Source organism: Lathyrus oleraceus, chromosome 3 (assembly GCF_024323335.1).
Source record: "Lathyrus oleraceus cultivar Zhongwan6 chromosome 3, CAAS_Psat_ZW6_1.0, whole genome shotgun sequence".
NCBI classification, from domain to species: domain Eukaryota; kingdom Viridiplantae; phylum Streptophyta; class Magnoliopsida; order Fabales; family Fabaceae; genus Lathyrus; species Lathyrus oleraceus.
Window position 1 is genome coordinate 212968183 of NC_066581.1, and position 26319 is coordinate 212994501.

The window sequence follows — 26319 nt, forward strand, 5'->3', positions numbered from 1 at the left end:
TTTTTCTTTCCCTTTCCTTAGCAAGCCTACATATATATTTTTCTCCCTCCTTGGTGCCTAAAGATTGTTATAAACCGTCAAAAGTTTGGATTCTTGCTTCACTCACCGCCTTCTTGGTCTAATTCTTAACTTTCTTATACTTTTGCTAACTTTTCTACATTTTTATACTTGGATCATTCTTTAAAACATTCACTTTTTACTCTAAATTTACTTCAAACACTTTCATTCAACCACTATGATTATTTACCCCTAGTTCCAGAATATCTTGATTCTTCCAACGCCTCTTTGGCTACTTTTCTCTTTAACTTTAGAGGTACTTTTGTCTCACATAAAACCCTTGAATCCCTCCTCCATTTCAGTCACCCAACTTAAATTCAATTGTTTTTATCCCCTTTTATTTCTCCATCATTTTGTACTACAAACGCGAGATATTTAAACCACGTGACTTGTGGGATGATATGGTCTCCAACTATCACCTATAGATTAAAGATATTTCTCCTTTTGTTGAACTTACATTCCATATATTTCGTCTTACTTCTGCTTAGCCGAAAACCATGCGTTTCTAAAACTCGGCTCCAAGTCTTCAACCTCTCATTTAAATCTTGTTTCGACTCTCCAAGTAGAACTATATCATTTTCAAAAAGCATACATCTCAGTACTACCTCTTGGATGTGTTCCATGAGTACATCCAAATTAAAGTAAAAAAGTAGGGGTTTAGGGTTTAACCTTGGTGCAATCCTATTGTAATGGGGAAATCGTCTGTCTCTCCACCATGAGTTCGCACACTAGTTGATACGCCTTCGTACATATCTCCCTAGGCACTCTATCATACACATTCTCCAAGTCAATGAAAATTTAGTGCAAGTCTTGTTGGTCCATCCAATAGTGCTCCATCACACGCCGTAGTAGATAGATCGCTTTCATGGTCGACCATTCTGACATGAAAACAAATTGATTCTCAGTAGCTTGAGTCTCTTTTCTTAGTCTTTGTTCAACCAGTATTTTCCAAAACTTCATGGTATGACTCATAAGTTTGATCCCCCTATAATTTGCATGATTTTATATATCCCATTTATCTTATAGGTTGGAACTAAAGTGCTTATTCTCCATTCATCTGCCATTTACTTTGACCTCGTAATTTCGTTAAAGAGTTGGGTGAGTCACTTAATTCCTCTATCTCCAAGAAATTTCCATACTTCAATAGGTGTGTTTCTGGACCAACTGTCTTACTGTTACTAATCCTTTTCATCGCTTGTTTCACTTCTTGTTGTTGAATCTGATGGTAGTAATTACAGTTTTCATCCTTTTCTCAAATGTCGAGCCAGTTAGAGTCATGTGAAATATCATATCTTTCATTAAATAAATTGTAGAAATATGTATCTCACATATCCTTTATATCATTTCCCAGAATCAAGCTTTGCCTTCTTCATCTTTCACACACTTCACTTGATCCAAATCTCATTTTTCTTACCCTTTCCTTAGCAAGCCTACATATATATTTTTCTCCCTCCTTGGTGCCTAAAGATTGTTATAAACCGTCAAAAGTTTGGATTCTTGCTTCACTCACCGCCTTCTTGGTCTAATTCTTAACTTTCTTATACTTTTGCTAACTTTTCTACATTTTTATACTTGGATCATTCTTTAAAACATTCACTTTTTACTCTAAATTTACTTCGAACACTTTCATTCAACCACTATGATTATTTACCCCTAGTTCCAGAATATCTTGATTCTTCCAACGCCTCTTTGGCTACTTTTCTAATCTCTTTGGACATCTTATTCCACATATCATGTGCACTTCCTTGTGGCTGTCTAAACTGTCCCTCCAAGATCATGTTGAAAAGTTTCTTTACGGGTTTAAATGTATTTATATTAGCTTAAAAGCACATTTTTCTATTTTAATATATTATATTAAATATTTTGACCCTTTAAATAAGTATAAAGCAGGTACGAGCAGACACATAAAATAATTTAACTATTAAAAAAATTAAATTGAAATATGGTATAATATATAAATGACTTTACATAATGGACATTAACCACTTAATTTATAATAATAAAAGAAACAAATCATTCTAAATGATTCTTGTTCACCACATTGGTGCCGTTGACTTTCGATACAAGTAATCCGGTCCCTTTCTCGAACCAAAGACTCATGATACTATTTGTTGGGGGAGTTTTTTACTATGGAGCATTGAATCTTATGGGATACCCAATAATTTTTTGAGTCTGACAGATGACCCGTATGAACTAGCCATTTTAACACCTTTAAATGTACGACTCAAAACCACGCTATTCAATTTTAATATATTATATTAAATATCTTATCGTTTAAATAAGTAAATCATATAATAGTGTTAAAACATGTAATGCAGGTAAGGACAAACGCATAAAATGATTTAACTATTAAAAAAATAAATTGAAATATGGTATAATAAATAAATGAATTTACATGATGGACTCTAACCACTTAATTTATTAAAAAAATGAAACAAATCATTCTAACTATACAAAATATTCAATAATCCAAAACTTTGTCTCGTCGAGCAATCTTTTACAAATTTTCAGTACCACTTTTCACTTCATGACACTTTCTAACAACGAGTTTTCTCCCAACCAAATACTGTTGTACAATAAGCACAGAAGATTGCGTACCAAAGCTAGTTGAAGCCAATATGTCACCTATAACACCAAGTTCAGGATGGTCACACCATTCCAACAACCTCGAAAAAATCACCGAGTTTTTACCACTTCCTTGTCCAACAATGTACAAATCATATCCAGGTTTATCAATATCGTTAAGAAGCGTTGGAATCTCTTCGCCCGTATTCGAATGGACTTCCTTCTCTGAGTAAAGAATTGAATCGTTATTGTTCACTGCCTTGTGCCTGAAGGAAATTATACACTCTTCATCCAACTCTTTTTGCATCACATTGTCTATAATCGTCGACAACATTCCGTGATGATACTTGCTTTTTTCCATTTTTAATTTTGTTTCTTCTGCAGCCTTACCTAACAAATTGATCCTCACAACATGTAATTGTGTTCCTGGGTGCCCCGCCATTCTCCATGCAATAGACAAGGCTTCACGGTCGTCAGGTCCACCGATGAAAATCATTATAATGCGCAGTTTTGTTTCTAACAACGATCCTAAACCGCGGTCCACAAAGATCCCTACTGAACAAGGTGCTTGTTGTAGAACATTTTTGTTTATCTCACAATGTTCATTGTGGATTATTTCTGGAGCATTTTCTATTGTTGAGTACTCTTTGTGAAAGGGAAGGATAATTAGGCTGGCGCGTTTCTCTTCGGCAACGTTGTAAATGTCCTCATGGATAGTTGTGTAGGACGAGACAACACTTGATATGTCAAACCTAACCGCATTGTATTGTTCTACAAGTTCTTCAAATGTGTTAGTTATGCTCTTAAACTCTAATTGTGATCCATAGTTGGCTGCTTCTGCGCCACCAACCGTGCTGTTTGAATTATCCATTTGGGAAACAAGAATAGATGTGCCATGTCTAGTGAGTTGAACTAAGTGAGCTACAGAGACATGTATAGGTGAAAGTCTAGTAGCATTTGTGGCTTCAATGACATGGATCATGTTATTGGCATGTTTAGCATTGTGGACACAAGCGACGATTCGAAGCACCATATCGAACCTCAGTTTTTGCACGGTCCTTAATTGCGATTGCATGAATCGGAATTTTGGTTTGTATATTGCATTGATCAAGGGAGAAACCATTACAGTCATTACTATAATAGCAAGCATCATAACCATGAAAGTATATGGATCCAAAATCTGCAGAGAAAAAAAGAAAAAAAAAGTAACTTGGTTAAAAGGCTGTTTGGTTTAAATCATGCCATAATAGAAAATTGGTAGTTTAAAATTACCCTTTTGTCCCAAGCAACATTCAGTAGTATGACAGCCATGATACCCTTGGTGTTGAGAAGCAATCCAATGGCAACTCCATCTCGGGCAGGCATACCGAAGAAGAAAGTGACAATCACAGAGCTCAAAACTTTAGGTATGCATAACAAAAGCATAATCAACAACATTAAACCTACATTCTTTTGCTTCCAAAGGAAAGGCAAGTTGAGTCTAAAACCAAATCCAGCAAAGTAAACAGGACACAGAATCCCAGAAACAAAATCGGCCGACAATTCCAAAACCATATCAGCAAACTTTCCATGAGGCAAAATTAATCCAAACACAAAGGCTCCAACAATAGGATGTGTACCGAGAGAATCTGTAATGTAGGAACAAATAAACACTCCCGTCAACACGTCCAATAGGTGTGATTTTCTCCACCTGTTCATACGTGTTCTGTGTTCAATGATTGGAGTAAGGATAGGTCTCACCACAGCAAAGCAAAAAAACTATGAACATCAAAGTAGAGATTACTGAGAGATAAGGCTTTCCACCTCTAGTCGAATAAGGAATCAACAAGGTGAACATAACCCAACCATATGCATCGGTTAACATAGCTGCTGTCAATGCATCTTTTCCAAGCTTTGTATATAAAAGTTTAAGATTAGCTAAGATTCTCGCAAGGACAGGGAAACCTGTTACAGAAAGTGCTAAACACCAGAATAAATATGCTTTGCCTTGATTTTCTTTTGGTGTTTGTGCGAAAACATCATTTTTATCTATAAGTTTTTGTTGTAGAGCTAGAAATCCAACACCAAATAACATTGGCGTCACAATGCCGGCAATTGCTATGCTTGTACCTTTCTTCCTTGATCTTAAGATGGTGTCTGAATTCATTTCTAATCCACTTAGGAACACATAGTACATTATTCCTAAGTTTGCAAAGGTTTCAACGGTTAGGATTCCATATTGACTGTAAAACAAGGAAAATACCCATTCGAAATTTCCCAAGAGACTTGGACTCAGAGTAAAACCAGCCTGCATTATATAAAGTTCATAAATTATTATATTTTTTATCTCTTATTTATGCAACGCAGTCTTAATGTTTGAACTTTTATATGTTTTTATGGCAGTCTTAATGTATGAACTTTTATATGTTTTTAAGTTGAAAATTAATGTGACTAACTATCATGTGTATTGATGATTCAAATTTACTAGAAAAAGAAAGAAAGAAATATATGATGAATGAATACTTACCAACACCTGCGCAATAATGAGGGGCACACGAAGGGGCTTGAGGACGAAGTAGAAAAGCCGAGAAACCAAAATATCATAAGCAATTTGGAGACACAAAAGAGGAACGTGTTTTATCATAATATCATCAGCCATCCAGATATTGTTTGAAGGACTAAATGATACATTATAACATGCATAATTTGCCATCTCCATCTTTTCTTTTATTGTTCTTTCTTCTCTTGATTAATTTCTTATGTTAATGTATTTTTTTTCTTCTCATTTAAATACTATGTTGTTTCTTTTACCTGGATAACATGCAAGTTAAGATGAACAATGATGTATTAGAGCTGGCAAATGCAGTTTACATTGTTTGTTGCTACTATTTTACAGAGTGCTCTATTTTTCATGATCTATGCTGAGATTATGGTTGCTTTTTGATGATAGTTTTTTTTGGTGATAAACATTACGTATATCCGCTTCCGCCATACACTAAATTTAGACATTGAACCTCTATTAGTTACTTAAAACAAATTCAAATTGATGAAAACTAACCAATGACGATATCAGAATGTTCCATACCGCTTTCCGACTGTCTTCTTTTATTTCTGAAAATATTAAATCTGTTTTCAAAATTGTTTCAAAAAACTAATGAGACATTAAGTCAGATAAATAAAATTATATGAAAAACTAATGAGACATTAAGTCACATAAATAAAATTATAAAAGATAAATGTATAAATACCAAATTAAAATTCTGAACTTAAAAAAAAACTATTTTACATTATCTAAGATAAAATCATTATTCGGTCTATTTAATTATCAACCGTTCATTAAGAATTAATAAGAATAAGATCGCTTTTTATATAAAAATAAGAATTTATTGTAGAAATTTTAATATAACAGACCCAAAAAAAATAAGCATATTAATATTTTAACTATAGAAATATGCAACTTTTATCTTAAGCACCTTTAAAGTTGAGCACATAATTGATTAAATTTAATATGTAAGTATTTTAAACACAGATAAGGCTTAGTCAACAAAACCTTTGCTCAGCTTCCATAGCCACATAGCTATAAAGCCCTTGGTCGAACTGAGTCTGAATCTTACACTTTCTAGATGCTGCAAATGTTCATAAAATCCAGAGGTATATAACCAATTCAAAATTTCAATAAGAAAATCAAGAAGTAATACTTAGAATATATGCCACAAGATTTGGCACTATAACACACATTAAAGGTTTCAGAATGCAATGACGGTGTCTTTTGTTTTATAAACATCACATTATGTAACAACAATACTCTTTGATGATCTAGTAAAGTAAAAAAGACAGTATTCTCTGATGATACAGCTCATGTTTGATGTAGGCTCACAACAAACTATCCATTGTTATACTTATTAATGAATGAATGAAGAAGACATCACATCACCAATGATATCATGTGATAATAAGAATTTCTATGGAATCCCAAGAAACGTCAATACCGATTAAGATAAGAGTATAATACGACACATATGCATAAAATTTTAAAAGTCAATATATGATACGCTCATATACAATAACAACCATGTTTTATTCCACTAAATGGGGTCGAATATATATTTCAACTTTTGTCATAATGATCTATCCAAGAACATTCTTCTATCCAAATCGTTAATCTTGAGATCTTTCTTAATAGCTTCTCTTACAATTTTTCCATGTCTTCCTCTACCTCAAGTTAGTTTGACTTCTCTCCATCTGATCTACTCTCTTTACTACAGAATCTACAGATCTTCTCTCTAATGTCCAAATCACTTAAGTCTATTTTCCACCATCTTTTCTACAAAGGTGTTACCCCAACACTCTCTAATATTGTCATTTATAATCTTATTTTGTTTATTCTTACCACACATCCAATGTAACATCCCCATCTCTGTTACACTTAATGTATTCTCATGTTGATTCTCAACCACCAAACATGTTGTCCCGTACAACATCGCATGTCCCTACAATCCAATAAAATTTTCTCTTTAACTTTAGAGGTACTTTTGTCTCACATAAAACCCTTGAATCCCTCCTCCATTTCAGTCACCCAACTTAAATTCAATTGTTTATATCCCCTTTTATTTCTCCATCATTTTGTACTACAGACGCGAGATATTTAAACCACGTGACTTGTGGGATGATATGGTCTCCAACTATCACCTATAGATTAAAGATATTTCTCCTTTTGTTGAACTTACATTCCATATATTTCGTCTTACTTCTGCTTAGCCGAAAACCATGTGTTTCTAAAACTCGGCTCCAAGTCTTCAACCTCTCATTTAAATCTTGTTTCGACTCTCCAAGTAGAACTATATCATTTTCAAAAAGCATACATCTCAGTACTACCTCTTGGATGTGTTCCATGAGTACATCCAAATTAAAGTAAAAAAGTAGGGGTTTAGGGTTTAACCTTGGTGCAATCCTATTGTAATGGGGAAATCGTCTGTCTCTCCACCATGAGTTCGCACACTAGTTGATACGCCTTCGTACATATCTCCCTAGGCACTCTATCATACACATTCTCCAAGTCAATGAAAATTTAGTGCAAGTCTTGTTGGTCCATCCAATAGTGCTCCATCACACGCCGTAGTAGATAGATCGCTTTCATGGTCGACCACTCTGACATGAAAACAAATTGATTCTCAGTAGCTTGAGTCTCTTTTCTTAGTCTTTGTTCAACCAGTATTTTCTAAAACTTCATGGTATGACTCATAAGTTTGATCCCCCTATAATTTGCATGATTTTATATATCCCATTTATCTTATAGGTTGGAACTAAAGTGCTTATTCTCCATTCATCTGCCATTTACTTTGACCTCGTAATTTCGTTAAAGAGTTGGGTGAGTCACTTAATTCCTCTATCTCCAAGAAATTTCCATACTTCAATAGGTGTGTTTCTGGACCAACTGTCTTACTGTTACTAATCCTTTTCATCTCTTGTTTCACTTCTTGTTGTTGAATCTGATGGTAGTAATTACAGTTTTCATCCTTTTCTCAAATGTCGAGCCAGTTAGAGTCATGTGAAATATCATATCTTTCATTGAATAAATTGTAGAAATATGTATCTCACATATCCTTTATATCATTTCCCAGAATCAAGCTTTGCCTTCTTCATCTTTAACACACTTCACTTGATCCAAATCTCATTTTTCTTTCCCTTTCCTTAGCAAGCCTACATATATATTTTTCTCCCTCCTTGGTGCCTAAAGATTGTTATAAACCGTCAAAAGTTTGGATTCTTGCTTCACTCACCGCCTTCTTGATCTAATTCTTAACTTTCTTATACTTTTGCTAACTTTTCTACATTTTTATACTTGGATCATTCTTTAAAACATTCACTTTTTACTCTAAATTTACTTCGAACACTTTCATTCAACCACTATGATTATTTACCCCTAGTTCCAGAATATCTTGATTCTTCCAACGCCTCTTTGGCTACTTTTCTAATCTCTTTGGACATCTTATTCCACATATCATGTGCACTTCCTTGTGGCTGTCTAAACTGTCCCTCCAAGATCATGTTGAAAAGTTTCTTTACGGGTTTAAATGTATTTATATTAGCTTAAAAGCACATTTTTCTATTTTTAATATATTATATTAAATATTTTGACCCTTTAAATAAGTATAAAGCAGGTACGAGCAGACACATAAAATAATTTAACTATTAAAAAAATTAAATTGAAATATGGTATAATATATAAATGACTTTACATAATGGACATTAACCACTTAATTTATAATAATAAAAAAAACAAATCATTCTGAATGTTTCTTGTTCACCACATTGGCGCCGTTGACTTTCGATACAAATAATTTTTTGAGTCTGACAGATGACCCGTATGAACTAGCCATTTTAACACCTTTAAATGTACGACTCAAAACCACGCTATTCAATTTTAATATATTATATTAAATATCTTATCGTTTAAATAAGTAAATCATATAATAGTGTTAAAACATGTAATGCAGGTAAGGACAAACGCATAAAATGATTTAACTATTAAAAAAATAAATTGAAATATGGTATAATAAATAAATGAATTTACATGATGGACTCTAACCACTTAATTTATTAAAAAAATGAAACAAATCATTCTAACTATACAAAATATTCAATAATCCAAAACTTTGTCTCGTCGAGCAATCTTTTACAAATTTTCAGTACCACTTTTCACTTCATGACACTTTCTAACAACGAGTTTTCTCCCAACCAAATACTGTTGTACAATAAGCACAGAAGATTGCGTACCAAAGCTAGTTGAAGCCAATATGTCACCTATAACACCAAGTTCAGGATGGTCACACCATTCCAACAACCTCGAAAAAATCACCGAGTTTTTACCACTTCCTTGTCCAACAATGTACAAATCATATCCAGGTTTATCAATATCGTTAAGAAGCGTTGGAATCTCTTCGCCCGTATTCGAATGGACTTCCTTCTCTGAGTAAAGAATTGAATCGTTATTGTTCACTGCCTTGTGCCTGAAGGAAATTATACACTCTTCATCCAACTCTTTTTGCATCACATTGTCTATAATCGTCGACAACATTCCGTGATGATACTTGCTTTTTTCCATTTTTAATTTTGTTTCTTCTGCAGCCTTACCTAACAAATTGATCCTCACAACATGTAATTGTGTTCCTGGGTGCCCCGCCATTCTCCATGCAATAGACAAGGCTTCACGGTCGTCAGGTCCACCGATGAAAATCATTATAATGCGCAGTTTTGTTTCTAACAACGATCCTAAACCGCGGTCCACAAAGATCCCTACTGAACAAGGTGCTTGTTGTAGAACATTTTTGTTTATCTCACAATGTTCATTGTGGATTATTTCTGGAGCATTTTCTATTGTTGAGTACTCTTTGTGAAAGGGAAGGATAATTAGGCTGGCGCGTTTCTCTTCGGCAACGTTGTAAATGTCCTCATGGATAGTTGTGTAGGACGAGACAACACTTGATATGTCAAACCTAACCGCATTGTATTGTTCTACAAGTTCTTCAAATGTGTTAGTTATGCTCTTAAACTCTAATTGTGATCCATAGTTGGCTGCTTCTGCGCCACCAACCGTGCTGTTTGAATTATCCATTTGGGAAACAAGAATAGATGTGCCATGTCTAGTGAGTTGAACTAAGTGAGCTACAGAGACATGTATAGGTGAAAGTCTAGTAGCATTTGTGGCTTCAATGACATGGATCATGTTATTGGCATGTTTAGCATTGTGGACACAAGCGACGATTCGAAGCACCATATCGAACCTCAGTTTTTGCACGGTCCTTAATTGCGATTGCATGAATCGGAATTTTGGTTTGTATATTGCATTGATCAAGGGAGAAACCATTACAGTCATTACTATAATAGCAAGCATCATAACCATGAAAGTATATGGATCCAAAATCTGCAGAGAAAAAAAGAAAAAAAAGTAACTTGGTTAAAAGGCTGTTTGGTTTAAATCATGCCATAATAGAAAATTGGTAGTTTAAAATTACCCTTTTGTCCCAAGCAACATTCAGTAGTATGACAGCCATGATACCCTTGGTGTTGAGAAGCAATCCAATGGCAACTCCATCTCGGGCAGGCATACCGAAGAAGAAAGTGACAATCACAGAGCTCAAAACTTTAGGTATGCATAACAAAAGCATAATCAACAACATTAAACCTACATTCTTTTGCTTCCAAAGGAAAGGCAAGTTGAGTCTAAAACCAAATCCAGCAAAGTAAACAGGACACAGAATCCCAGAAACAAAATCGGCCGACAATTCCAAAACCATATCAGCAAACTTTCCATGAGGCAAAATTAATCCAAACACAAAGGCTCCAACAATAGGATGTGTACCGAGAGAATCTGTAATGTAGGAACAAATAAACACTCCCGTCAACACGTCCAATAGGTGTGATTTTCTCCACCTGTTCATACGTGTTCTGTGTTCAATGATTGGAGTAAGGATAGGTCTCACCACAGCAAAGCAAAAAACTATGAACATCAAAGTAGAGATTACTGAGAGATAAGGCTTTCCACCTCTAGTCGAATAAGGAATCAACAAGGTGAACATAACCCAACCATATGCATCGGTTAACATAGCTGCTGTCAATGCATCTTTTCCAAGCTTTGTATATAAAAGTTTAAGATTAGCTAAGATTCTCGCAAGGACAGGGAAACCTGTTACAGAAAGTGCTAAACACCAGAATAAATATGCTTTGCCTTGATTTTCTTTTGGTGTTTGTGCGAAAACATCATTTTTATCTATAAGTTTTTGTTGTAGAGCTAGAAATCCAACACCAAATAACATTGGCGTCACAATGCCGGCAATTGCTATGCTTGTACCTTTCTTCCTTGATCTTAAGATGGTGTCTGAATTCATTTCTAATCCACTTAGGAACACATAGTACATTATTCCTAAGTTTGCAAAGGTTTCAACGGTTAGGATTCCATATTGACTGTAAAACAAGGAAAATACCCATTCGAAATTTCCCAAGAGACTTGGACTCAGAGTAAAACCAGCCTGCATTATATAAAGTTCATAAATTATTATATTTTTTTATCTCTTATTTATGCAACGCAGTCTTAATGTTTGAACTTTTATATGTTTTTATGGCAGTCTTAATGTATGAACTTTTATATGTTTTTAAGTTGAAAATTTAATGTGACTAACTATCATGTGTATTGATGATTCAAATTTACTAGAAAAAGAAAGAAAGAAATATATGATGAATGAATACTTACCAACACCTGCGCAATAATGAGGGGCACACGAAGGGGCTTGAGGACGAAGTAGAAAAGCCGAGAAACCAAAATATCATAAGCAATTTGGAGACACAAAAGAGGAACGTGTTTTATCATAATATCATCAGCCATCCAGATATTGTTTGAAGGACTAAATGATACATTATAACATGCATAATTTGCCATCTCCATCTTTTCTTTTATTGTTCTTTCTTCTCTTGATTAATTTCTTATGTTAATGTATTTTTTTCTTCTCATTTAAATACTATGTTGTTTCTTTTACCTGGATAACATGCAAGTTAAGATGAACAATGATGTATTAGAGCTGGCAAATGCAGTTTACATTGTTTGTTGCTACTATTTTACAGAGTGCTCTATTTTTCATGATCTATGCTGAGATTATGGTTGCTTTTTGATGATAGTTTTTTTTGGTGATAAACATTACGTATATCCGCTTCCGCCATACACTAAATTTAGACATTGAACCTCTATTAGTTACTTAAAACAAATTCAAATTGATGAAAACTAACCAATGACGATATCAGAATGTTCCATACCGCTTTCCGACTGTCTTCTTTTATTTCTGAAAATATTAAATCTGTTTTCAAAATTGTTTCAAAAAACTAATGAGACATTAAGTCAGATAAATAAAATTATATGAAAAACTAATGAGACATTAAGTCACATAAATAAAATTATAAAAGATAAATGTATAAATACCAAATTAAAATTCTGAACTTAAAAAAAAAAACTATTTTACATTATCTAAGATAAAATCATTATTCGGTCTATTTAATTATCAACCGTTCATTAAGAATTAATAAGAATAAGATCGCTTTTTATATAAAAATAAGAATTTATTGTAGAAATTTTAATATAACAGACCCAAAAAAAATAAGCATATTAATATTTTAACTATAGAAATATGCAACTTTTATCTTAAGCACCTTTAAAGTTGAGCACATAATTGATTAAATTTAATATGTAAGTATTTTAAACACAGATAAGGCTTAGTCAACAAAACCTTTGCTCAGCTTCCATAGCCACATAGCTATAAAGCCCTTGGTCGAACTGAGTCTGAATCTTACACTTTCTAGATGCTGCAAATGTTCATAAAATCCAGAGGTATATAACCAATTCAAAATTTCAATAAGAAAATCAAGAAGTAATACTTAGAATATATGCCACAAGATTTGGCACTATAACACACATTAAAGGTTTCAGAATGCAATGACGGTGTCTTTTGTTTTATAAACATCACATTATGTAACAACAATACTCTTTGATGATCTAGTAAAGTAAAAAAGACAGTATTCTCTGATGATACAGCTCATGTTTGATGTAGGCTCACAACAAACTATCCATTGTTATACTTATTAATGAATGAATGAAGAAGACATCACATCACCAATGATATCATGTGATAATAAGAATTTCTATGGAATCCCAAGAAACGTCAATACCGATTAAGATAAGAGTATAATACGACACATATGCATAAAATTTTAAAAGTCAATATATGATACGCTCATATACAATAACAACCATGTTTTATTCCACTAAATGGGGTCGAATATATATTTCAACTTTTGTCATAATGATCTATCCAAGAACATTCTTCTATCCAAATCGTTAATCTTGAGATCTTTCTTAATAGCTTCTCTTACAATTTTTCCATGTCTTCCTCTACCTCAAGTTAGTTTGACTTCTCTCCATCTGATCTACTCTCTTTACTACAGAATCTACAGATCTTCTCTCTACATGTCCAAATCACTTAAGTCTATTTTCCACCATCTTTTCTACAAAGGTGTTACCCCAACACTCTCTAATATTGTCATTTATAATCTTATTTTGTTTATTCTTACCACACATCCAATGTAACATCCCCATCTCTGTTACACTTAATGTATTCTCATGTTGATTCTCAACCACCAAACATGTTGTCCCGTACAACATCGCATGTCCCTACAATCCAATAAAATTTTCTCTTTAACTTTAGAGGTACTTTTGTCTCACATAAAACCCTTGAATCCCTCCTCCATTTCAGTCACCCAACTTAAATTCAATTGTTTATATCCCCTTTTATTTCTCCATCATTTTGTACTACAGACGCGAGATATTTAAACCACGTGACTTGTGGGATGATATGGTCTCCAACTATCACCTATAGATTAAAGATATTTCTCCTTTTGTTGAACTTACATTCCATATATTTCGTCTTACTTCTGCTTAGCCGAAAACCATGTGTTTCTAAAACTCGGCTCCAAGTCTTCAACCTCTCATTTAAATCTTGTTTCGACTCTCCAAGTAGAACTATATCATTTTCAAAAAGCATACATCTTAATACTACCTCTTGGATGTGTTCCATGAGTACATCCAAATTAAAGTAAAAAAGTAGGGGTTTAGGGTTTAACCTTGGTGCAATCCTATTGTAATGGGGAAATCGTCTGTCTCTCCACCATGAGTTCGCACACTAGTTGATACGCCTTCGTACATATCTCCCTAGGCACTCTATCATACACATTCTCCAAGTCAATGAAAATTTAGTGCAAGTCTTGTTGGTCCATCCAATAGTGCTCCATCACACGCCGTAGTAGATAGATCGCTTTCATGGTCGACCATTCTGACATGAAAACAAATTGATTCTCAGTAGCTTGAGTCTCTTTTCTTAGTCTTTGTTCAACCAGTATTTTCCAAAACTTCATGGTATGACTCATAAGTTTGATCCCCCTATAATTTGCATGATTTTATATATCCCATTTATCTTATAGGTTGGAACTAAAGTGCTTATTCTCCATTCATCTGCCATTTACTTTGACCTCGTAATTTCATTAAAGAGTTGGGTGAGTCACTTAATTCCTCTATCTTCAAGAAATTTCCATACTTCAATAGGTGTGTTTCTGGACCAACTGTCTTACTGTTACTAATCCTTTTCATCGCTTGTTTCACTTCTTGTTGTTGAATCTGATGGTAGTAATTACAGTTTTCAACCTTTTCTCAAATGTCGAGCCAGTTAGAGTCATGTGAAATATCATATCTTTCATTAAATAAATTGTAGAAATATGTATCTCACATATCCTTTATATCATTTCCCAGAATCAAGCTTTGCCTTCTTCATCTTTCACACACTTCACTTGATCCAAATCTCATTTTTCTTACCCTTTCCTTAGCAAGCCTACATATATATTTTTCTCCCTCCTTGGTGCCTAAAGATTGTTATAAACCGTCAAAAGTTTGGATTCTTGCTTCACTCACCGCCTTCTTGGTCTAATTCTTAACTTTCTTATACTTTTGCTAACTTTTCTACATTTTTATACTTGGATCATTCTTTAAAACATTCACTTTTTACTCTAAATTTACTTCGAACACTTTCATTCAACCACTATGATTATTTACCCCTAGTTCCAGAATATCTTGATTCTTCCAACGCCTCTTTGGCTACTTTTCTAATCTCTTTGGACATCTTATTCCACATATCATGTGCACTTCCTTGTGGCTGTCTAAACTGTCCCTCCAAGATCATGTTGAAAAGTTTCTTTACAGGTTTAAATGTATTTATATTAGCTTAAAAGCACATTTTTCTATTTTAATATATTATATTAAATATTTTGACCCTTTAAATAAGTATAAAGCAGGTACGAGCAGACACATAAAATAATTTAACTATTAAAAAAATTAAATTGAAATATGGTATAATATATAAATGACTTTACATAATGGACATTAACCACTTAATTTATAATAATAAAAAAAACAAATCATTCTGAATGTTTCTTGTTCACCACATTGGCGCCGTTGACTTTCGATACAAATAATTTTTTGAGTCTGACAGATGACCCGTATGAACTAGCCATTTTAACACCTTTAAATGTACGACTCAAAACCACGCTATTCAATTTTAATATATTATATTAAATATCTGATCGTTTAAATAAGTAAATCATATAATAGTGTTAAAACATGTAATGCAGGTAAGGACAAACGCATAAAATGATTTAACTATTAAAAAAATAAATTGAAATATGGTATAATAAATAAATGAATTTACATGATGGACTCTAACCACTTAATTTATTAAAAAAATGAAACAAATCATTCTAACTATACAAAATATTCAATAATCCAAAACTTTGTCTCGTCGAGCAATCTTTTACAAATTTTCAGTACCACTTTTCACTTCATGACACTTTCTAACAACGAGTTTTCTCCCAACCAAATACTGTTGTACAATAAGCACAGAAGATTGCGTACCAAAGCTAGTTGAAGCCAATATGTCACCTATAACACCAAGTTCAGGATGGTCACACCATTCCAACAACCTCGAAAAAATCACCGAGTTTTTACCACTTCCTTGTCCAACAATGTACAAATCATATCCAGGTTTATCAATATCGTTAAGAAGCGTTGGAATCTCTTCGCCCGTATTCGAATGGACTTCCTTCTCTGAGTAAAGAATTGAATCGTTATTGTTCACTGCCTTGTGCCTGAAGGAAATTATACACTCTTCATCCAACTCTTTTTGCATCACATTGTCTATAATCGTCGACAACATTCCGTGATGATACTTGCTTTTTTCCATTTTTAATTTTGTTTCTTCTGCAGCCTTACCTAACAGATTGATCCTCACAACATGTAATTGTGTTCCTGGGTGCCCCGCCATTCTCCATGCAATAGACAAGGCTTCACGGTCGTCAGGTCCACCGATGAAAATCATTATAATGCGCAGTTTTGTTTCTAACAACGATCCTAAACCGCGGTCCACAAAGATCCCTACTGAACAAGGTGCTTGTTGTAGAACATTTTTGTTTATCTCACAATGTTCATTGTGGATTATTTCTGGAGCATTTTCTATTGTTGAGTACTCTTTGTGAAAGGGAAGGATAATTAGGCTGGCGCGTTTCTCTTCGGCAACGTTGTAAATGTCCTCATGGATAGTTGTGTAGGACGAGACAACACTTGATATGTCAAACCTAACCGCATTGTATTGTTCTACAAGTTCTTCAAATGTGTTAGTTATGCTCTTAAACTCTAATTGTGATCCATAGTTGGTTGCTTCTGCGCCACCAACCGTGCTGTTTGAATTATCCATTTGGGAAACAAGAATAGATGTGCCATGTCTAGTGAGTTGAACTAAGTGAGCTACAGAGACATGTATAGGTGAAAGTCTAGTAGCATTTGTGGCTTCAATGACATGGATCATGTTATTGGCATGTTTAGCATTGTGGACACAAGCGACGATTCGAAGCACCATATCGAACCTCAGTTTTTGCACGGTCCTTAATTGCGATTGCATGAATCGGAATTTTGGTTTGTATATTGCATTGATCAAGGGAGAAACCATTACAGTCATTACTATAATAGCAAGCATCATAACCATGAAAGTATATGGATCCAAAATCTGCAGAGAAAAAAAGAAAAAAAAGTAACTTGGTTAAAAGGCTGTTTGGTTTAAATCATGCCATAATAGAAAATTGGTAGTTTAAAATTACCCTTTTGTCCCAAGCAACATTCAGTAGTATGACAGCCATGATACCCTTGGTGTTGAGAAGCAATCCAATGGCAACTCCATCTCGGGCAGGCATACCGAAGAAGAAAGTGACAATCACAGAGCTCAAAACTTTAGGTATGCATAATAAAAGCATAATCAACAACATTAACCTACATTCTTTTGCTTCCAAAGGAAAGGCAAGTTGAGTCTAAAACCAAATCCAGCAAAGTAAACAGGACACAGAATCCCAGAAACAAAATCGGCCGACAATTCCAAAACCATATCAGCAAACTTTCCATGAGGCAAAATTAATCCAAACACAAAGGCTCCAACAATAGGATGTGTACCGAGAGAATCTGTAATGTAGGAACAAATAAACACTCCCGTCAACACGTCCAATAGGTGTGATTTTCTCCACGTGTTCATACGTGTTCTGTGTTCAATGATTGGAGTAAGGATAGGTCTCACCACAGCAAAGCAAAAAACTATGAACATCAAAGTAGAGATTACTGAGAGATAAGGCTTTCCACCTCTAGTCGAATAAGGAATCAACAAGGTGAACATAACCCAACCATATGCATCGGTTAACATAGTTGCTGTCAATGCATCTTTTCCAAGCTTTGTATATAAAAGTTTAAGATTAGCTAAGATTCTCGCAAGGACAGGGAAACCTGTTACAGAAAGTGCTAAACACCAGAATAAATATGCTTTGCCTTGATTTTCTTTTGGTGTTTGTGCGAAAACATCATTTTTATCTATAAGTTTTTGTTGTAGAGCTAGAAATCCAACACCAAATAACATTGGCGTCACAATGCCGACAATTGCTATGCTTGTACCTTTCTTCCTTGATCTTAAGATGGTGTCTGAATTCATTTCTAATCCACTTAGGAACACATAGTACATTATTCCTAAGTTTGCAAAGGTTTCAACGGTTAGGATTCCATATTGACTGTAAAACAAGGAAAATACCCATTCGAAATTTCCCAAGAGACTTGGACTCAGAGTAAAACCAGCCTGCATTATATAAAGTTCATAAATTATTATATTTTTTATCTCTTATTTATGCAACGCAGTCTTAATGTTTGAACTTTTATATGTTTTTATGGCAGTCTTAATGTATGAACTTTTATATGTTTTTAAGTTGAAAATTCAATGTGACTAACTATCATGTGTATTGATGATTCAAATTTACTAGAAAAAGAAAGAAAGAAATATATGATGAATGAATACTTACCAACACCTGCGCAATAATGAGGGGCACACGAAGGGGCTTGAGGACGAAGTAGAAAAGCCGAGAAACCAAAATATCATAAGCAATTTGGAGACACAAAAGAGGAACGTGTTTTATCATAATATCATCAGCCATCCAGATATTGTTTGAAGGACTAAATGATACATTATAACATGCATAATTTGCCATCTCCATCTTTTCTTTTATTGTTCTTTTTTCTCTTGATTAATTTCTTATGTTAATGTATTTTTTTTCTTCTCATTTAAATACTATATTGTTTCTTTTACCTGGATAACATGCAAGTTATGATGAACAATGATGTATTAGAGCTGGCAAATGCAGTTTACATTGTTTGTTGCTACTATTTTACAGAGTGCTCTATTTTTCATGATCTATGCTGAGATTATGGTTGCTTTTTGATGATAGTTTTTTTTTGTGATAAACATTACGTATATCCGCTTCCGCCATACACTAAATTTAGACATTGAACCTCTATTAGTTACTTAAAACAAATTCAAATTGATGAAAACTAACCAATGACGATATCAGAATGTTCCATACCGCTTTCCGACTGTCTTCTTTTATTTCTGAAAATATTAAATCTGTTTTCAAAATTGTTTCAAAAAACTAATGAGACATTAAGTCAGATAAATAAAATTATAAAAAAACTAATGAGACATTAAGTCACATAAATAAAACTATAAAAGATAAATGTATAAATACCAAATTAAAATTCTGAACTTAAAAAAAACTATTTTACATTATCTAAGATAAAATCATTATTCGGTCTATTTAATTATCAACCGTTCATAAAGAATTAATAAGAATAAGATCGCTTTTTATATAAAAATAAGAATTTATTGTAGAAATTTTAATATAACAGACCCAAAAAAAATAAGCATATTAATATTTTAACTATAGAAATATGCAACTTTTATCTTAAGCACCTTTAAAGTTGAGCACATAATTGATTAAATTTAATATGTAAGTATTTTAAACACAGATAAGGCTTAGTCAACAAAACCTTTGCTCATCTTCCACAGCCACATAGCTATAAAGCCCTTGGTCGAACTGAGTCTGAATCTTACACTTTCTAGATGCTGTAAATGTTCATAAAATCCAGAGGTATATAACCATTTCAAATTTTCAATAAGAAAATCAAGAAGTAATACTTAGAATATATGCCACAAGATTTGGCACTATAACACACATTAAAGGTTTCAGAATGCAATGACGGTGTCTTTTGTTTTATAAACATCACATTATGTAATAACAATACTCTTTGATGATCTAGTAAAGTAAAAAAGACAGTATTCTCTGATGATACAACTCATGTTTGATGTAGGCTCACAACAAACTATCCATTGTTATACTTATTAATGAATGAATGAAGAAGACATCACATCACCAATGATATCATGTGATAATAAGAATTTCTATGGAATCCCAAGAAACATCAATACCGATTAAGATAAGAGTATAATACGACACATATGCATAAAATTTTAAAAGTCAATATATGATACGCTTATATACAATAACAACCATGTTTTATTCCACTAAATGCGGTCGAATATATATTTCAACTTTTGTCATAATGATCTATCCAAGAACATTCTTCTATCCAAATCGTTAATCTTGAGATCTTTCTTAATAGCTTCTCTTACAATTTTTCCATGTCTTCCTCTACCTCAAGTTAGTTTGATTTCTCTCCATCTGATCTACTCTCTTTACTACAGAATCTACAGATCTTCTCTCTACATGTCCAAATCACTTAAGTCTATTTTCCACCATCTTTTCTACATAGGTGTTACCCCAACACTCTCAAATATTGTCATTTATAATCTTATTTTGTTTATTCTTACCACACATCCAATGTAACATCCCCATCTCTGTTACACTTAATGTATTCTCATGTTAATTCTCAACCACCAAACATTTTGTCTCGTACAACATCGCATGTCCCTACAATCCAATAAAATTTTCTCTTTAACTTTAGAGGTACTTTTGTCTCACATAAAACCTTTGAATCCCTCCTCCATTTCAGTCACCCAACCTAAATTCAATTGTTTATATCCCCTTTTATTTCTCCATTGTTTTGTACTACAGACGCGAGATATTTAAACCACGTGACTTGTGGGATGATATGGTCTCCAACTATCACCTATAGATTAAAGATATTTCTCCTTTTGTTGAACTTACATTCCATATATTTCGTCTTACTTCTGTTTAGCCGAAAACCATGCGTTTCTAAAACTCGGCTCCAAGTCTCCAACCTCTCATTTAAATCTTGTTTCGACTCTCCAAGTAGAACTATATCATTTTCAAAAAGCATACATCTCAGTACTACCTCTTGGATGTGTTCCATGAGTACATCCAAATTAAAGTAAAAAAGTAGGGGTTTAGGGTTTAACCTTGGTGCAATCCTATTGTAATGGGGAAATCGTCTGTCTCTCCACCATGAGTTCGCACACTAGTTGATACGCCTTCGTACATATCTCCCTAGGCACTCTATCATACACATTCTCCAAGTCAATGAAAATTTAGTGAAAGTCTTGTTGGTCCATCATATAGTGCTCCATCACACGCTGTAGTAGATAGATCGCTTTCATGGTCGACCACTCTGACATGAAAACAAATTGATTCTCAGTAGCTTGAGTCTCTTTTCTTAGTCTTTGTTCAACCAGTATTTTCCAAAACTTCATGGTATGACTCATAAGTTTGATCCCCCTATAATTTGCATGACTTTATATATCCCATTTATCTTATAGGTTGGAACTAAAGTGCTTATTCTCCATTCATCTGCCATTTACTTTGACCTCGTAATTTCGTTAAAGAGTTGGGTGAGTCACTTAATTCCTCTATCTCCAAGAAATTTCCATACTTCAATAGGTGTGTTTCTGGACCAACTGTCTTACTGTTACTAATCCTTTTCATCGCTTGTTTCACTTCTTGTTGTTGAATTTGATGGTAGTAATTACAGTTTTCATCCTTTTCTCAAATGTCGAGCCAGTTAGAGTCATGTGAAATATCATATCTTTCATTAAATAAATTGTAGAAATATGTATCTCACATATCCTTTATATCATTTCCCAGAATCAAGCTTTGCCTTCTTCATCTTTAACACACTTCACTTGATCCAAATCTCATTTTTCTTTCCCTTTCCTTAGCAAGCCTACATATATATTTTTCTCCCTCCTTGGTGCCTAAAGATTGTTATAAACCGTCAAAAGTTTGGATTCTTGCTTCACTCACCGCCTTCTTGGTCTAATTCTTAACTTTCTTATAGTTTTGCTAACTTTTCTACATTTTTATACTTGGATCATTCTTTAAAACATTCACTTTTTACTCTAAATTTACTTCGAACACTTTCATTCAACCACTATGATTATTTACCCCTAGTTCCAGAATATCTTGATTCTTCCAACGCCTCTTTGGCTACTTTTCTAATCTCTTTGGACATCTTATTCCACATATCATGTGCACTTCCTTGTGGCTGTCTAAACTGTCCCTCCAAGATCATGTTGAAAAGTTTCTTTACGGGTTTAAATGTATTTATATTAGCTTAAAAGCACATTTTTCTATTTTAATATATTATATTAAATATTTTGACCCTTTAAATAAGTATAAAGCAGGTACGAGCAGACACATAAAATAATTTAACTATTAAAAAATTAAATTGAAATAAGGTATAATATATAAATGACTTTACATAATGGACATTAACCACTTAATTTATAATAATAAAAAAAACAAATCATTCTAAATGTTTCTTGTTCACCACATTGGCGCCGTTGACTTTCGATACAAGTAATCCGGTCCCTTTCTCGAACCAAAGACTCATGATACTATTTGTTGGGGGAGTTTTTTACTATGGAGCATTGAATCTTATGGCATACCCAATAATTTTTTGAGTCTGACAGATGACCCGTATGAACTAGCCATTTTAACACCTTTAAATGTACGACTCAAAACCACGCTATTCAATTTTAATATATTATATTAAATATCTGATCGTTTAAATAAGTAAATCATATAATAGTGTTAAAACATGTAATGCAGGTAAGGGCAAACGCATAAAATGATTTAACTATTAAAAAAATAAATTGAAATATGGTATAATAAATAAATGAATTTACATGATGGACTCTAACCACTTAATTTATTAAAAAAATGAAACAAATCATTCTAACTATACAAAATATTCAATAATCCAAAACTTTGTCTCGTCGAGCAATCTTTTACAAATTTTCAGTACCACTTTTCACTTCATGACACTTTCTAACAACGAGTTTTCTCCCAACCAAATACTGTTGTACAATAAGCACAGAAGATTGCGTACCAAAGCTAGTTGAAGCCAATATGTCACCTATAACACCAAGTTCAGGATGGTCACACCATTCCAACAACCTCGAAAAAATCACCGAGTTTTTACCACTTCCTTGTCCAACAATGTACAAATCATATCCAGGTTTATCAATATCGTTAAGAAGCGTTGGAATCTCTTCGCCCGTATTCGAATGGACTTCCTTCTCTGAGTAAAGAATTGAATCGTTATTGTTCACTGCCTTGTGCCTGAAGAAAATTATACACTCTTCATCCAACTCTTTTTGCATCACATTGTCTATAATCGTCGACAACATTTCGTGATGATACTTGCTTTTTTCCATTTTTAATTTTGTTTCTTCTGCAGCCTTACCTAACAGATTGATCCTCACAACATGTAATTGTGTTCCTGGATGCCCCGCCATTCTCCATGCAATAGACAAGGCTTCACGGTCGTCAGGTCCACCGATGAAAATCATTATAATGTGCAGTTTTGTTTCTAACAACGATCCTAAACTGCGGTCCACAAAGATCCCTACTGAACAAGGTGCTTGTTGTAGAACATTTTTGTTTATCTCACAATGTTCATTGTGGATTATTTCTGGAGCATTTTCTATTGTTGAGTACTCTTTGTGAAAGGGAAGGATAATTAGGCTGGCGCGTTTCTCTTCGGCAACGTTGTAAATGTCCTCATGGATAGTTGTGTAGGACGAGACAACACTTGATATGTCAAACCTAACCGCATTGTATTGTTCTACAAGTTCTTCAAATGTGTTAGTTATGCTCTTAAACTCTAATTGTGATCCATAGTTGGCTGCTTCTGCGCCACCAACCGTGCTGTTTGAATTATCCATTTGGGAAACAAGAATAGATGTGCCATGTCTAGTGAGTTGAACTAAGTGAGCTACAGAGACATGTATAGGTGAAAGTCTAGTAGCATTTATGGCTTCAATGACATGGATCATGTTATTGGCATGTTTAGCATTGTGGACACAAGCGACGATTCGAAGCACCATATCGAACCTCAGTTTTTGCACGGTCCTTAATTGCGATTGCATGAATCGGAATTTTGGTTTGTATATTGCATTGATCAAGGGAGAAACCATTACAGTCATTACTATAATAGCAAGCATCATAACCATGAAAGTATATGGATCCAAAATCTGCAGAGAAAAAAAGAAAAAAAAGTAACTTGGTTAAAAGGCTGTTTGGTTTAAATCATGCCATAATAGAAAATTGGTAGTTTAAAATTACCCTTTTGTCCCAAGCAACATTCAGTAGTATGACAGCCATGATACCCTTGGTGTTGAGAAGCAATCCAATGGCAACTCCATCTCGGGCAGGCATACCGAAGAAGAAAGTGACAATCACAGAGCTCAAAACTTTAGGTATGCATAACAAAAGCATAATCAACAACATTAAACCTACATTCTTTTGCTTCCAAAGGAAAGGCAAGTTGAGTCTAAAACCAAATCCAGCAAAGTAAACAGGACACAGAATCCCAGAAACAAAATCGGCCGACAATTCCAAAACCATATCAGCAAACTTTCCATGAGGCAAAATTAATCCAAACACAAAGGCTCCAACAATAGGATGTGTACCGAGAGAATCTATAATGTAGGAACAAATAAACACTCCCGTCAACACGTCCAATAGGTGTGATTTTCTCCACGTGTTCATACGTGTTTTGTGTTCAATGATTGGAGTAAGGATAGGTCTCACCACAGCAAAGCAAAAAACTATGAACATCAAAGTAGAGATTACTGAGAGATAAGGCTTTCCACCTCTAGTCGAATAAGGAATCAACAAGGTGAACATAACCCAACCATATGCATCGGTTAACATAGCTGCTGTCAATGCATCTTTTCCAAGCTTTGTATATAAAAGTTTAAGATTCTCGCAAGGACAGGGAAACCTGTTACAGAAAGTGCTAAACACCAGAATAAATATGCTTTGCCTTGATTTTCTTTTGGTGTTTGTGCAAAAACATCATTTTTATCTATAAGTTTTTGTTGTAGAGCTAGAAATCCAACACCAAATAACATTGGCGTCACAATGCCGACAATTGCTATGCTTGTACCTTTCTTCCTTGATCTTAAGATGGTGTCTGAATTCATTTCTAATCCACTTAGGAACACATAGTACATTATTCCTAAGTTTGCAAAGGTTTCAACGGTTAGGATTCCATATTGACTGTAAAACAAGGAAAATACCCATTCGAAATTTCCCAAGAGACTTGGACTCAGAGTAAAACCAGCCTGCATTATATAAAGTTCATAAATTATTATATTTTTTTATCTCTTATTTATGCAACGCAGTCTTAATGTTTGAACTTTTATATGTTTTTATGGCAGTCTTAATGTATGAACTTTTATATGTTTTTAAGTTGAAAATTCAATGTGACTAACTATCATGTGTATTGATGATTCAAATTTACTAGAAAAAGAAAGAAAGAAATATATGATGAATGAATACTTACCAACACCTGCGCAATAATGAGGGGCACACGAAGGGGCTTGAGGACGAAGTAGAAAAGCCGAGAAACCAAAATATCATAAGCAATTTGGAGACACAAAAGAGGAACGTGTTTTATCATAATATCATCAGCCATCCAGATATTGTTTGAAGGACTAAATGATACATTATAACATGCATAATTTGCCATCTCCATCTTTTCTTTTATTGTTCTTTCTTCTCTTGATTAATTTCTTATGTTAATGTATTTTTTTCTTCTCATTTAAATACTATGTTGTTTCTTTTACCTTGATAACATGCAAGTTATGATGAACAATGATGTATTAGAGCTGGCAAATGCAGTTTACATTGTTTGTTGCTACTATTTTACAGAGTGCTCTATTTTTCATGATCTATGCTGAGATTATGGTTGCTTTTTGATGATAGTTTTTTTTGTGATAAACATTATGTATATCCGCTTCCGCCATACACTAAATTTAGACATTGAACCTCTATTAGTTACTTAAAACAAATTCAAATTGATGAAAACTAACCAATGACGATATCAGAATGTTCCATACCGCTTTCCGACTGTCTTCTTTTATTTCTGAAAATATTAAATTTGTTTTCAAAATTGTTTCAAAAAACTAATGAGACATTAAGTCAGATAAATAAAATTATAAAAAAACTAATGAGACATTAAGTCACATAAATAAAATTATAAAAGATAAATGTATAAATACCAAATTAAAATTCTGAACTTAAAAAAAACTATTTTACATTATCTAAGATAAAATCATTATTCGGTCTATTTAATTATCAACCGTTCATAAAGAATTAATAAGAATAAGATCGCTTTTTATATAAAAATAAGAATTTATTGTAGAAATTTTAATATAACAGACCCAAAAAAAATAAGCATATTAATATTTTAACTATAGAAATATGCAACTTTTATCTTAAGCACCT

The 26319-nt window shown here is 33.5% G+C and overlaps 1 protein-coding gene and 3 pseudogenes across 1 annotated transcript; all 4 read right to left on the minus strand.

The window, feature by feature from the left end:
- Window positions 1–2554: 2554 nt before the first annotated feature.
- Window positions 2555–5320, minus strand: LOC127130482 (cation/H(+) antiporter 15-like; annotated as a pseudogene).
- A 3957-nt stretch (window positions 5321–9277) lies between these two features.
- On the minus strand, window positions 9278–12043 carry LOC127130483 (cation/H(+) antiporter 15). The gene is made up of 3 exons (XM_051059486.1): window positions 11852–12043; window positions 10617–11630; window positions 9278–10525 (listed from the first exon to the last, which is right to left on the minus strand). The coding sequence occupies exons 1-3, from the start codon at window positions 12041–12043 to the stop codon at window positions 9278–9280; spliced, it is 2454 nt and encodes an 817-aa protein (XP_050915443.1).
- A 3958-nt stretch (window positions 12044–16001) lies between these two features.
- On the minus strand, window positions 16002–18765 carry LOC127130484 (cation/H(+) antiporter 15-like; annotated as a pseudogene).
- Window positions 18766–22811: 4046 nt separating this feature from the next.
- On the minus strand, window positions 22812–25567 carry LOC127130485 (cation/H(+) antiporter 15-like; annotated as a pseudogene).
- Window positions 25568–26319: the final 752 nt, after the last annotated feature.